Consider the following 14,930-nt stretch of genomic DNA (forward strand, 5'->3'; position numbering starts at 1 on the left):
ACCAAGGTAAACTGACAATTAAACTAAGCTTTTGGTTGATGTACTTGTCTTGTTTCACACTCTAAGAAAAAATTAAGAAGGAAGTATTTATTGAGGAAGAGAATGCTTATAAAGCCAAGCATCACTTATGCTTAATGAACCTGAATTTCATGCGCATGATCTGCCAGCCATATGAAACTTCATGTGATATATAGTATAACAGAAAAAAACATTCCAATCTAGCATGTTATCATCATGATCGGGCTTGGGTTAACTGGATGATAGTTGTCATTGAACATAATAAGGTTTTATAATATTTTTTTGCATATTAATAAAAAACAGGACTTTACCACATCAGATAACTGTGTACATGTATTGATGAATTATTGAAGTTTTCAAGGGAATTTTTTGTTTCATTGCTATGCCAACAGAAATTAATAATGTAGAAATAATGTGCTTTATACTTCTTGCACTTGACCGTATGACGGATCTTAGGCACATGCTATGAACTCGAGTTGATTATAATCATATATTTTCTAAATTTCCTCATGTTGCAGCCTAAAGACAAGCATGCAGGAGAACAGGAAGATGATTGAATCAAAATTTATGGAACCATTCCTATAATATAATATAGTTTTACAGCATGAATGGTAGCATTCCATGCTTCTTAATTTATAAGAGAGATTGACATAGGCAAGTAAACGGCAAAGGTTCAAAACAAGTGCATGCAACATTATAAAGCAAATTCAGAATAACTAAGAGTTGAAAAAAATACCTCTCCCTCATATCTAAAAACATCCGTGGGATATTGATCTATAGGTAAGTGTACTAAATTCCAGCACAAATCAACCCACAAAAGAGAAATTAAACCATAAGTCCATATAAGTGTTCAACTGAAAACATCGCTTTTGATTGTCAGTCTACAAAACTACAAAACAAACCATAAACCAAATCAAAATTGAATGGACTGATTCATGAGTGATATTTAGTAAAATGGGCATCATCCTTCATGTAACATGCAATATAACAGTACCGGTATGCCATACTATATTGCACTGATACTACCATACCATACCGAACCACATACCAATACTATAATAGGATTTTACCAGTATGGGGTCTGGTACCGAGCGACGAATCTTGATGCAATCACCATTGTCTAAGACTCTAAGTCCGCACGATTATACAAGCCAAAATTAGGTGCTGAAGGTGGGCAGAAATCATCAACAGTGAAATGAAGTTGCCATAGTTATATAATTTGAACTATCAAATAGTTATAAAACTGCAGAGAAGGGAAGAAAGGTGCATGCAACAATCTCTAGTTTAAATTGATTGCAATGAAAAGAACATGAAGATATCCACCTTCCATCTGCTGCAGTCACTCTTTCTACATTATCCACTTCCATGCCTGGTGAATTAGATGGCTGATTCTCTCCAATATGCAAGCCCTCCCCATGCAGTGCCCTTTCTTGCTCTGCAGTCTGTAATCGGAGGAAAATCAAAGCCGGACGTTCAGAAGAAATAAAAGGAAAAAAAAAAAATAGCAAGCATGAAACAGAAAAGAACCACATGCTCATAGAAACCTTTAAGGACAATGAGACAGCACGTGCAAGCTCAACATCCTCTAATTCAGGAGACTTCTGATTAAGCCCAGGGCCAGTTGAGTCCTACATGGAAAACAATTACGTCCAGACAAATGGCAAGAAAATGAACAGAAAAGTATAAAGCAAATGAACCTACATTACGAAAATCAAACTGCTGACTGGGATGCCCCTCAGTTTCTCGCTTGGAAGCTTCAATTGCAGCTTGTATCATTTCCTCTTCTATGTCATTGTTATAATTAGTCACATCAACGAATGGAGAAACATTTGGACCATGATGCCTTCCAAAAGGAACATCAGCAGAAGTGGCATGATGATTAGCAGGAGCACTTGGAAGGTCCTCATCTTCATCATCGTCATCAATAATGACAGTCCCATGAACCTCTGGACCATGTGCAGGTATGTTTCCAGTAACATCCTCTATGGTAGGCCCTAGGCCAGAAGAACCAGGTGGTATATCCCCATCCTTAAATTCAATAGGTATCTCCCTCACCTCCCTTGGATGAGAAACTCGTGGGGCAAGATTAGGAATACCAGTAGTACGTCCATCAAAAAAATTTCGACCAAAAGTTGAATCAAGTAATGAAAATGGGTCCAAATTTCGAGCAGCTGACAGCAGTGGAAAAGCAGGTCTTAAGGCTTCATCATCTAATTGGTCATCTATGTTCATAAAATCATTGTGGGGGGCTGGAATGGGTGCTTGACGTGTGCTGGACATTCAAACCAATGAAATATTTAATTAACTATTTACTGGACCTGATGGTAGAACTAGCAAATAGCTGAAACATTTCTGTAGATTAAACAAGTGCAATTTCTTAACAAAACCAAATGAAGAACTTGAAATACATACTTAATCCTATCTCCTTCATTAAAGTGTGCATTCACAGCTTCATTCAGGTCCCCACCATGTTCCTGAGTGTCATTCACATATCAGAGAATAAGTGATTAAGGTAAGGGAATAAATCCAGAAATTCCAGCAAGATGCAATATATAGGTTCATCTATGTCACATAAATTATAAAATAAAATAACACCATAAACAAATATCATGAGTTCATGACTGCATGTCATATAGAAGGAATACTGGGTACACTTGAATAAAATAAGGGGATTGCATGGCATAAATGACGAAGTTTTAAATATGTTATTAAATATTAGATATATTATGACCAGGAGTATCAGCCATCACAGATTCATTTCACATGAATCAACAGAAATAAAAATAAGAAAGACTCAAGAAAAATTGGTCCAGCATTCAATACCTTAACCATGATATAATGAGATCATATTTTTTCAACCACCATTATAAGCATTTGATTCATCATTTTTATGCCTAAGTCCACACACCCTCTACCAACCATCCATCTACTGACAAATAGTTTTCATCTCCACATTCCTCTACACCAAAAAGAATATGAAGAGAAGTTAATGTACAAATAGCATCATATTTGCAACCCTATGGGAGGATATACAAGTATATTAAAAAGCTCATCACTATGGCATATAAAAAGGTGAATCCACCTTATATAAGTGAAGCTTGCGCTTTCACCAAAAGGACCCAAATCAAATCAAAAGGTTATGACTTGTGAGTGTCCCATCGTCAAGCCAAGGTTTCTTTCTAATAACTGAGAGCCTAGTAGGGGTGGCCATCGACTTGGGTTGGGTCAGGTCAGATGCAGGTTGGCTCAAAAATTCATCAACTCAAGTCCAACCTATTTATTAAACAGCTCAAAAATTCTGATCTGAACTCAACCAGCTTATTAAACAGATACCCAATCTGACCTAAATAACTCATTCATTAAATAGGTCAAATCAAATTAAATGGGTTAAATAGGTTAAGTGAGATTTTAATGGATTAAATAGATTTAAACAGGTTAAATAGGTTAAGCAGGTCAAGTTAAATAGGAAAGAAATGGGTTAAGCAAGTTTAAACAAGTTAAATATATCTTAAACAGGGCTACATGGGTCAAGTAATGAACCAACCCAATTATCAAATAGGTCAAAATGAGTTAAACAGGTCAAAGGTCTAAACTTGAACCCAACCCATAAGTGTTGACCCCTTTATAACCCAAACCCATTTGTGTCAAACCTGAACCTACTTAAAGCAAGTCTTTTGCAGGTCAAGTCATAAATTGCCACCCCTAAAGCCTGGTATACATAGGCATGTAGATATGCATGTATATGGTACATAGCATTCATCTTGTGACCCAGAGACTAGCAACATATCAAGAAGCTTAAAGCTTATCTTCATATTCCCTTAGTTTGCACTTTTACCAAGAAGACTCCCATTAGATCAATCCAATGTGAGTGCCTCTTTATCAAAAGGTTTTTTCTGATAACCAGAAATTTAACATATACCACATGCACACACAGATACAATATACATGCATACACACACACATACATGTGTGAATCTTACTTAGAAAAGAGAAGCTTATGTATATATGCAAATCAACCTTAAGCAAAGCTTGCACTTTCACCATGAGGACTCCTATTAAATATAAAGGTTGAGTGTCCTATTGTCAAGCTAGGTTCCTTTCTAATAACATATAGCCTGTTGTGTGTGTGTGTGTGTGTGGTGGATAGCAGTCGTCTCGTGACCCAGAGTAGCAACATATTGAGAAGCTTTGAGCTTCTCTTTACATTCCTTCAATTTGCACTCTCACAAAGTAGACTCCCAATAGACAACTGGTTGTGAGTGCCTCTTTATCAATATAGGAAATGTACAGTAATTATTATATATTCCTGATTACATAAATCATCTAGCAAGCTGCCTGCATTAGTTTTATGAGAAACTAATTAATTACCATAAGCTTGTTTCTGAATCACCAACTTTAGATTAAAACATAAATCTCACTATGAATACAATTATGATTATCATGTCCACCTCTGCGAGCCATTTTCAAGCATCATATCTCCACATAACCTTTGAGATCAAGTTCACTAGGCTGCACACATTTGCATGCACCCATAATTACTTCACAAGCCAATTTTTGAAATGGATGGAAGTCCTAATCAAATAAGCTAAGCAAGTCCCCCCATCATATGCCTCCATTCCTTAAACAGCTCTCCATTCCTATGCCTTAAAAGTTAGCAAAATAAGCATCTTTTCCATGCAAATATATTCTTACCCTTCTACCACCTATTACGTTTCCACCCAAATGACTACTCAAGGAATTGATGATTGAGACAGTACGGCAATGGTGCAAACTTTCAACAAGAAACTTCCTTAACTATTCTCTATGGACTTTCCTCCTAAGTAAAAAGATCTTAAGCTTTCAAGGAGTACAAAATGGCATATGTGATAACAAAGAATCTATGAAAAGGTTTAATTTTAAAGAAATAACAAATATGACAATAGTTTCTGTGTTTTCTTACTCAAAATATATTGGGAAAAAAATGACACCAAGGTTTCCCTAGAAGAGGGGGGGAGAGAGCCCATTTTACTTATGTCAGCCAAAATGATGGTGGCCACATCCATTATGTCCAAATAGACATGGGTTTGATAAAAGCTTGTCTATTACAATTATGTACCCATTATTTCTTCATTGGTTAAAACATATCCATCATATAAATTGTCTTATCTTTCTTCATTAGTGTTGTATTATATAATCGAAAATAAAGTGTTTGGAACTTGAAATTCAAACCTAGTGTCCATTCTTTCTTTTTTGCTCATGGTATGTCCCACCATTTGAATAAAGCCATGCAAGCACATACCCACGACAGTTATTTGGGTTTCAATGGTACACAAATCTTCTCATAGAAATAAAAATTCACTTTTAGAAAAGAGATAAAATAAAGCTATTATGCTATCAGCAGCAAAAAGAATATATTTTCAAAAATCAAGAACGTGAAATTCTCCTCACATAAGAAAACAAACCATAAAATGTTAATGTACTTGAGATAATATGATGCAGTACGGGGTACAGCCAGCAGGTACTATGCCAGCTAGACCATGCCAAGCTTCACAAGAGGCTGTAGATTTGTATGTGAAGACTTCGATAGGCAAATATTTGATTTTATTTCCATTAGATGCAATGGATTTAAAGGTTTTCGCTGGATTTTCTCATAAATATTCCATTAAAAAACATGCCAAATTTTAACCAGGTTTCTACAATTTTACCAAAATAATTTTAGCATATTCCCTTATCAATGATTCCTATTCTAGGAATGATTTTGTAGCAGGTTTAATGCCCGAATCAGGGTTAGGAGTCGTATCCTAGTGAACGGTTCCTCTATCCAGCTTGCTTCAATTTCTATGTTGATCTTCAAAATTTAATCGTGGCAATCAAATCATCTCTCTTCAGCCTTCTTGCTACATCATAACACCTATGATTTCAGACATTATTAAATGTGATATACATCAAGTGGTTTTACCACCCATCTTGCAACGCCACCATCAAGGTTCTCTATCTCGATATTGAACCCCTTACAGTACAGTACCATATTGGTATGGTGTCCTTATGCCTGATATGGGGTCGATTCGGCATACTGATTCTTGACACACTTCCCACATCAAGTATCGGTTCAGTACCACTATGCTACAATATGAACAGTACAGGGCTGTACACACCAGTATTGTGAAGTTGCCCACTATCTAAGTCAGATATAACCTCCTTCATATAACACATCATACATATCTCAAGAAATTAACCCCCAATATACCTCAATGTCATTTAAATTTCCTATTTCTCATCACTAATCTCACTCGTGCACCTACCACTGCACTTCATAGATCGAAAACATATATTGCCATGAAATCAAATGGACAATGGAATCCTTCATGAAATTTTCAGAATTGTCATTTATACACTCAAGACATGATTTCAAATTTCAATCATACTGCAACACAACATATACCAAAATTGCTTTCTCATAAAAAATTGTACCACGGCCACATATTCATTTTGCAACACATAATAACAAAAATCCATTAACATTGTCTACTCAAAAATAATATCACATTTCCGTCATACTAAAATACACAACCAGATTCCAAACTTTCTTTCTCACCAAAATTTATCCCTCCGCCACAATACCATTTTACCACAAAACAACAAACCCACCAGCAGTCTGACCATATTCCAACCATGCAATCAAATCCAGGAAACGAAACAAAATAGCAAATAAAAACATCGCACAAATCAATAACCATCAAATAAACTCCATCTCCAAATCACCCAATCAGTAATAACCAAACAAAAACGCTGATCCATAATTCCCTTCAAAGCCGAAACCTTAGACTGTTAGGGAGAGACAAAGAGAACAACGGCGACCGAAAGAAACGGAGAGCTCACCTCGAGCTTCTGCAGCGCCACCGCTTCGGAGGCGCCAGTGATGTTCATGAAGGTCTCGATCGCGTCCTGCGGCGGCCTCGCCATTCTCTGAATTCGCCCAAGATCCCACCTTGTGTTACTCTCACCTCGATCCCAATAGAAATCAAGAGGGAGAACGAGAACGGAGGATGGCTAAATTCTCTAGTTTGCCAGCAGCTCAAAGCGGTGGGATTAGAGAGAGAAAAGGAAGGAAAAGCCGGTGGGTTTCCAAATTCCACAAACTTCTACGAAACTAATGGGGGATTAAACGAATGCTTCAAATCCCAACCTCACCAAACCCAGCCGTCACCACGTGGCGAATGGTGACTGGAGAAAAACTTAACACTACAGTAAGCCACCCAGTTCATTCGCGAAATGTGCCTGGATTGCTCTTCTTTGGTAAAGTATTTGGGCCGCATGGTGGTATTTCTCGGAGAATAGGATATCATGACTTGCGATCCAAGGCTGTAAAAGATACCCAGGAAAGAAGCGGTGGGCCCCAGGGAGCATGTGAGGCGGGGATCGGGCGTGGGATCCACCGATCATGGCCGTCCGATGGGTTCGATGCGGTTGTTGGTGTGAAATCGGGTGCATTGCGTCCGGTGAACTGTTGGTGTTTGGTGGGATGTGTGGAGCACGTGGAAGTCAGCAGGAGGTGGGGGGTGGGGGTTTAGTGGGGGAGGACGAGGGATCGATGCGGAGGCATAGAGGAAATTATTAGTTAGAATAACTTAATATATTTTATACCATCCAACAATAAATTAATATATTATTTAAAAAAAAATGAATCTATGTATATTATTATCAAATTTCAAAACAGAGATACCGAAGCTGATACCGATAAATGATGGTTGAGTAAAGATCTCCTCGATTAAGATGAGGAAGAAGAGTCCTCAGAAAAAATGAGGAAGATGAGTCCTCAACTGGGACGAGATGTTGAAGTGGTTGGCTCTAAAAGCTAGAGGGAGACCTGTGTAAAGTTTCTGATCAAAAGATTTTTCAATAAGGATTCTTTGACACTCAAGTTAACTGAAAAGTAAAGAGCAGAAAGAGAGTAGAGCACCTTGAGTGTTTTCGAAAATTTATCTGAGGTACCTTTTTTCTTCTATTTATAAAGAGACAATGAGAGTCGTGCATGCCGAGAAGACTTGCCACTCCCAAATATTGTGTGTGGATTGCACTAGCAAAAATCATGTTTCTACGTCCGTGACATGGAGCCAGCCGTTAATTGCCATTCAGGATAGAATCTGATCTGACGGTTGTCTTCTTTATCCAACTTTTCTCAAATCATAAGAAGCATAGATTCTTTCAAAATCAAAATTATTGTCTTACTTGAATCATTATCTTCAACTCCCGCAGATCGGCCAAAGCCGACCTTTGCCTACCTCGGTTGCAGCCGAGGACTCAGTCTAGAGGGACCTTGACTATGACCAATGACTCAGTTAGCCGAGACCAAAGTGGTGGTCTATAACATTATCCATTCAAAATAGTAAAAATTATTTGCTAATCAATCATAGCTAATAGTGAAACTCTTTTCATTTAAAATTTTCAATGGAGTATCGATAACATTGTATCTTTTTTTAATAATAAATAATATATTGATTTATTATTGAATGGTGCAACATACGTGCGATAGAGTCATTCTAACCAATAATTTTTCATGATGTAGATGGAAAGGTGATATAGGAAACAGCGGATCCAGCGAATCAATTCTTCTTCCTTCGTTCGCCTCCATCCATATAACAAGTCTTGAGAAAGGAATCCCAGCTGTGGACATTTGGTTGAGTAAATTGGAACTTTATAACATGCAGTTGTTTGCCAACGTAAATGCACCGAAAAGCATGTTTTTTTCTCTTACTTTTTTCGCAAAGTGAAAAAGGAATCCACTAATGATGTTACGTATGGTTTTCCTCCTCTCCAAGGCTTAAAGAAACCAATGGTCTTTGGCAAAGTTTTCCTCCTCTCTAAGGTTCAAAGAATCCACCAATGGTCTTTGGCAAAGTTTTCCTCCTCTCCGATATTCTACCGGTTGATGGGCACGTAGAACGGTGGCATTGCTTAGCAATCATGCATGGCTAGAGAATTCAGTGGGCTAAAGAGAGAGGAGGTTTTGAAGAGTGGGTCTGCCTGAGCTAGTAATTTGGCCAGACTTGGCCTAAGATGATAACTGAATACTGAAAGAAAAAAATTATGCGCAGCACGCAAAAACACACCCTATACACAATAAATCAAAAAGATGGATCAGATTGAAAGTCTTAATTATTGCATAACCTAAGGAAAGATATTTGTTATTGAGAGAAAAAAATTGAAATGAAAGATATTGTCTAGCTAGGGTTCTCTTTTCCTGCTCTTGTCTTTCAAATCTCATCCTACCCCCATTAGGTATTAGATTTTCATTTGCTGATTTAATTTTAATACTATGTTTAATCCACCGATCTCAAGCTTGTGTGGAAACTCTTAAGTTTTATGATGTTATTGTGACTGATTTAATAGGTTGGATCTATACATGTTCATTCTAATGAACCTGGTTTACCAAACAAGGAAGAGTTGTCCAAATGGTCACATCTTCTACTTAATATCAAAACTTTGGGTTACGCATACCTAAAATTTTTATGTTTATTTTATATTACTAGTTATAATGTACATGCATATCATGTTGCTAAAGATTTTAGATTTATGATAAATTTGACTAAATTTAAATTCTATAATATCCAAAAATCACTAGCTCATAATTTTCTTTTTTTAGTGCATTATATCGCATGTGCATCATGCATGATTTGGAAATATTTCTCTTCCTTCTCCCTTGATAATTCTTAGAGTACTAATATAGTAATACATTTAGGCATCCTTTATAAAAGTTTTTAAACTTGTACTTGTTCTTATGTCTTAATCACATCTCCCATCCAAAATCACAAGCTGAGGATGTAGCAACCATTATATACTCATAGAATACTTCTTGGCCTTAACCTACAACCCCCACCATTACAACCTCTCTTTATGCCATCGCCGCTCTTGATAATGATAAGAGCAATGATGATTATTTGTGGAATTGCATCCATCCTTAATGATGATAAGACCAACATTAAAGCAATAGAGATTATTTAGAGCACGGATTCTCTTAATGCACGTGTCATGCCTCCAACTTGAGATGGTGAGCTAGTGGTCATAGAGAATTCTCCCCACAAACATGCAAGGTATTTCAACATGATATCGAATGCATCACAGTAGAACTAATTTAAATAATTAAAAGTCAAAATTTAATTGACTAATAAATCTAATTGATAAATAAATTTCAAAGTCTTACATCCATTAAACCTCACATAATAGTCCTATAAAATATATAATAAATTTAAATCTAATTCATATTGATACTATTAAATTTTGCTTCTAATCTTACTCCCTAAAGCAGTATTTGCATCTGCAAGTAAGTATCTGAATTTAAAAAAGAAAGATAAGACAATGAGCTAAATAGCCTAATAAGCAATGGTCACTTAACTAAGAATGCGTTTGTTTATATTTTTTGATTTTTAATTTTTTATTTTAAACAAATATTTTTTATTTTTGCTACTGAGTAAAAGCAAAACAGCAAAAAGTATGTTTGGTAAGTACGTTGCTATAAAGCAAAAAGTAACATTTAGGGATGGCAGATGAAGAGCTCAACGAGGGAGAAAGATTCGAAAAAAAGAGGAAAAAGGAGGTGGAGAGGTAAAGAACTCAACGAAGGAGAAGGGTTGGGACTCTTTACTTTTTGGTTTGACATTTTAGACGTAAGGAAGCAAAAAAAGTAAAAAAGCAAGTTTTGGAAAGTAAAAAATTTTTTCTTTGCATATAAAGTAATTATTTTAATTTTTTTTATTTTTCATGATGTTACCAAACATTACTTTTTGATTTTTGCTTTTTTAAAAATTAAAAAGTAAAAAAAATATTTTTTTAATGGCTAACCAAATGCACCCTAAGGGTGTGTTTGGTTACACTCTTTGATTTTTTATTTTTAAAAAATATTTTTTATTTTTTCTATTGAGTAAAAGCAAAAAAGTAAAAAGTATGTTCGGTAACTACATTGCTATAAAGCAAAAAGCAATATTTAGAGACGGTAGGTGAAGAGCTCGACGAGAGAGAAGAGTTTAGAAAAAGAGAGAGAAGGGAGTGGGGAGGTGAAGAGCTCGCGAGGGAGAAAAATTCGGGCTTATTACTTTTTGGTTTGGCATTTTAGACGTGCGGAAGCAAAAAAGCAAAAAAATAAGTTTTGAAAAGCAAAAAAAATTTGCTTTGCATATAAAGTAATTATTTTAATTTTTTTTATTTTTACTTTTTGCTTTTCATGGTGTTACCAAATATTACTTTTTGATTTTTACTTTTTAAAAATTAAAAAGTAAAAAAAAATACTTTTTTAATGGCTAACCAAATGCATCCTAAATAAATCAAACAATAATAGTAGATTGAAAATAAGCTTGCAAGATGCATCAATTCAAATTCTACTTCAAAATATATGGTATTTTCTAATGAATAAGTATGAGGATTTTAAACTCTTCAAAATTTAAATTTTATTCATAAATTAATTTCTTTCAAAACACAATACTCATCTCAACAGTCATGAACTAAATCAAAATACCAATACATTATTCCTAATGGTAGGCATCAAAGTACGAGCGCACAACCTCCACTGGCAGAGATAGAATTACTAACATTTAACTATCCCAGTAACAAGATATCAAATTACCAGTACACAATCCCCACCAGTATAGTATCAAAATATCAGTATTTAATAGCCCTTCTAACAGAGCATCATAGTATTAGCATTTAACCATCCAACTGATAGGATATCAAACTACCAGTATTTAACCCCCACTGGCAGAGTTCAATGCATAGTCCGACTATGAGTCAAAATCCATCTCAAATTAAAAAAAAATTTCTTGTAGACATATTTCATATTTTAAATCGAATAATTCATAAAACCATATGACATTGAAATCAATCAGATATAAACTATATTAAATTCAACAAATTTGATCAAAATCATTTACTATTCTAGAAAAAATACATTCAATAATTAAAAATATAATGCATCAATATTATAAATCATAAATATTTTAATATAAAAAATATTTTATAATTTATCAATAATCTAGAAAAAGTGAAGCATCACATACCTCATATATAATTCAACAAATCCAAATTATTCTAGAATTTCTTTCTCTTTAAAATCTTCATAGATCATATTATGATGTCGCATCATTGGACACCTTCTTATCCAGATGATTGTTCCCCTATTCATAACGGAGACCAATAATTAGAAAGGTGTGAATAATTATAAAAAGATAGGATTGATGAATAGTCACCTCTAAAAAAGAAAGAAACTATCTCTCCTCTATTCTTTCTTTCTTACTTACTTTTTTTTTTCTTTCTTCTTCTTCTTCTCTTCGTTTCTTCTTAGGTTTCCCTTAGCAAAATGAGAGAAGAGGAGAATAGTGTGATAACTTTTTGATGGTCTTGGCGGCCGACAAAATAGATGCAGGCAGAAGGCGGCGAGCAATGGCAGCCGTCTATGGCGGGCATGGCAATTAAGTGCGATAGGAGATCGGCCAAAGTATAATAGGTCTAGCCAACCTATTCCAATTAGATCTCAAGACCGCTTGTAGATGATAATAGCACCCAATGGTGACTAAGGCTCCAAGGAAGGAATTGGTGGAATACTTCGGCAAACAATGCCACTAGTGCTGACTACTAAAATAGGTGAAGACAAGTTTTAGATCCAAAAATAAAATAATTCAAACCAGAACAAGACATCTAAGATCCCAACCAAGCCAGCAACTGTTTGTCTAAAATTCATGATTCTAGAGACTAAGGAGAAAGAGAAAACAAGATCAATTCGAAGATTAAAAAATCTTACCTGATGATTTTTCACAACCATAGAAATGGTGGCTACCAATAATCAGAAGGGAAGAAACATTGGTGAGGCTCGAATTTGAGACTTGAAATCAACGACATAAGTCAAAGGACATTGGATTGAATTAAATAAGAAGATTTAGGGAAGTTCTTTGAGCACCCGATTCTTTGGTGGTGGATTCCCACTTAGAAATCATGCTTTAAAAATCATGCAAGGTGTTTTTTGGGCTATTTCATTTTGCAGCTGGACCAGGCTCAAATTGTTTGGGCATGAGTATTATATTCTTTCTACCTAAAAAAAAAAATTCATTCTCGAAATTTTTCTTGCCAATTCTTAAAAATTTAGAGTTACTTATACCTCGAGTTATAATCATCCATTAATTTTGTGATCGAGTCTCTCAACATAATATCCTTCTAATTAAATTATCATTTTGATCAGTTTAAAAATAATTTAGACCATTATGCTTCTGTTGTATACTCTGATATAAATCTATTTATTTATGTCAAATCTAGATTTTAAATTATATTACAATCAATACAAACTATCATCCCAATGTCTCTAATATCTATTCATCTAAACTTATCTTATATCTGATTCTATATTTATAATTCATGCACTTATACTCTGATACCATATTAATTGTCATGCTCGTGACTCAAGATAGCGAGCCAAGAGATGCGGCAACAACCGTATACTTATAAAAAATTCTCCCCAAAAATATACAAGGCATTCCAACATGATATCAAATGTATCACAGCAAAGCTAATTTAAGTAATTAAAAGTCAAAATTCAATTAACTAACAAATCTAATTAATAAATAAATTTCAAACTCTTACACCCACTGAACCTCAAATAATAGTCATATAAAGTATAGTAATAAATCTAAAGCCAACTTGTATTGATATTATTAAATTTTGCTTCTAATCTCACTCTCCAAAATAGTATCCGCACCCGTAACTAAGCATCTGAATTTAAAAAAAGAGAAGATAGTGAGCTAGACAATTCAGTAAGTAATAATCACTTAACTAGATAAATCAAACAATAATAATAAATTAAAAATAAGCTTATAAGATACATCAATTCAAAATATAATTCAAAATATATAATACTTTCAATCAATAAGCATGTGGATCCCAATACCTTCAAAATTCAAATTTCGTTCATAAATCGATTTTTTTGAAAATATCACACTCATCTTGATAGCTATAAATTAAATTAAAGTGCCGCTGTATAATCCCTAATGGTAAAGTTTCGAAGCACCAACACACAATCTCCACTGACAATATATCGAATTACTAGTGTTTAACCATTCTACTGATAGGATATCGAATTATCAACGAACAACCCCCACTGGTAGGATATCAAAATATCAACATTTAACCACCTCACTAGTAAAGTATCATAGTAACAACATTTAACCATCTTACTAGTAGGGTATCAAAGTACTAATATTTAACCCTTCTGATAGAATTCCATGTATAGTCAGGCTCGAGTCAAAATCTGTCTCAAATAAAAATACTTTTTCTTAAAGATATATTTTATATTTCAAGTCAAATAATTAATAAAAATTATGCGATATTGAAATCAATTGGATACAACCCATATCAAATTCAATATATTCGATCATAAATCATTTACGATTCTAGAGAAAGCATATTTAATAAGTAAAAAATACAACATATCAATTTTATAAATCATGAATATTTTAACATAAAAAATATTTTATTTCAATATAGAAGATATCTTATAATTAATCAATAATCTTCAAAAAGTGAAGCTTCCATACCTCATATGTAATCCAATAAATCTAAAAAATTTTAAAAATTTCTTCTCTTTAAAATCCTCATAGATCATATGATGATATCATGGCTATTCTCCTATTCAGAATCATGTTCAATAATTAGAAAGTATACGAATAATTATAGAAAGATAAGATTGATGGATAGTCACATTTAATGGTCTAGATTGATTCGGTCATGATAATTTTTCGATCAAGATCAGATTAAGACATACTTGCTCTATAGAGATAAAAAATGATCGAATCTAGTGATATCTGATAAGGACTAACCGATAGTGACCGATATTCTAGTCAGTCCAATCAAGATGATTTTATATGATCATGGCTAATCTAGGTCAATAGAAATCAAGG

General features: G+C 34.3%; 1 protein-coding gene across 1 annotated transcript in view; it reads right to left on the reverse strand.

The window, feature by feature from the left end:
* Window positions 1–7,107, reverse strand: part of LOC105059322 (plant UBX domain-containing protein 8) — a 33,401-nt gene extending 26,294 nt beyond the window's left edge. The window contains exons 1-5 of the mRNA XM_010942582.3: window positions 6,877–7,107; window positions 2,431–2,492; window positions 1,720–2,290; window positions 1,563–1,646; window positions 1,342–1,460 (exon numbers count right to left, since the gene is read on the reverse strand). Coding sequence (XP_010940884.1) covers window positions 1,342–1,460; window positions 1,563–1,646; window positions 1,720–2,290; window positions 2,431–2,492; window positions 6,877–6,960 — 920 coding nt within the window. The 5' untranslated portion in view covers window positions 6,961–7,107. The remainder of the gene's footprint in view (window positions 1–1,341; window positions 1,461–1,562; window positions 1,647–1,719; window positions 2,291–2,430; window positions 2,493–6,876) is intronic.
* Window positions 7,108–14,930: the final 7,823 nt, after the last annotated feature.

Source organism: Elaeis guineensis, chromosome 16 (genome assembly GCF_000442705.2).
Source record: "Elaeis guineensis isolate ETL-2024a chromosome 16, EG11, whole genome shotgun sequence".
In the NCBI taxonomy this organism is placed as follows: Eukaryota; Viridiplantae; Streptophyta; class Magnoliopsida; order Arecales; family Arecaceae; genus Elaeis; species Elaeis guineensis.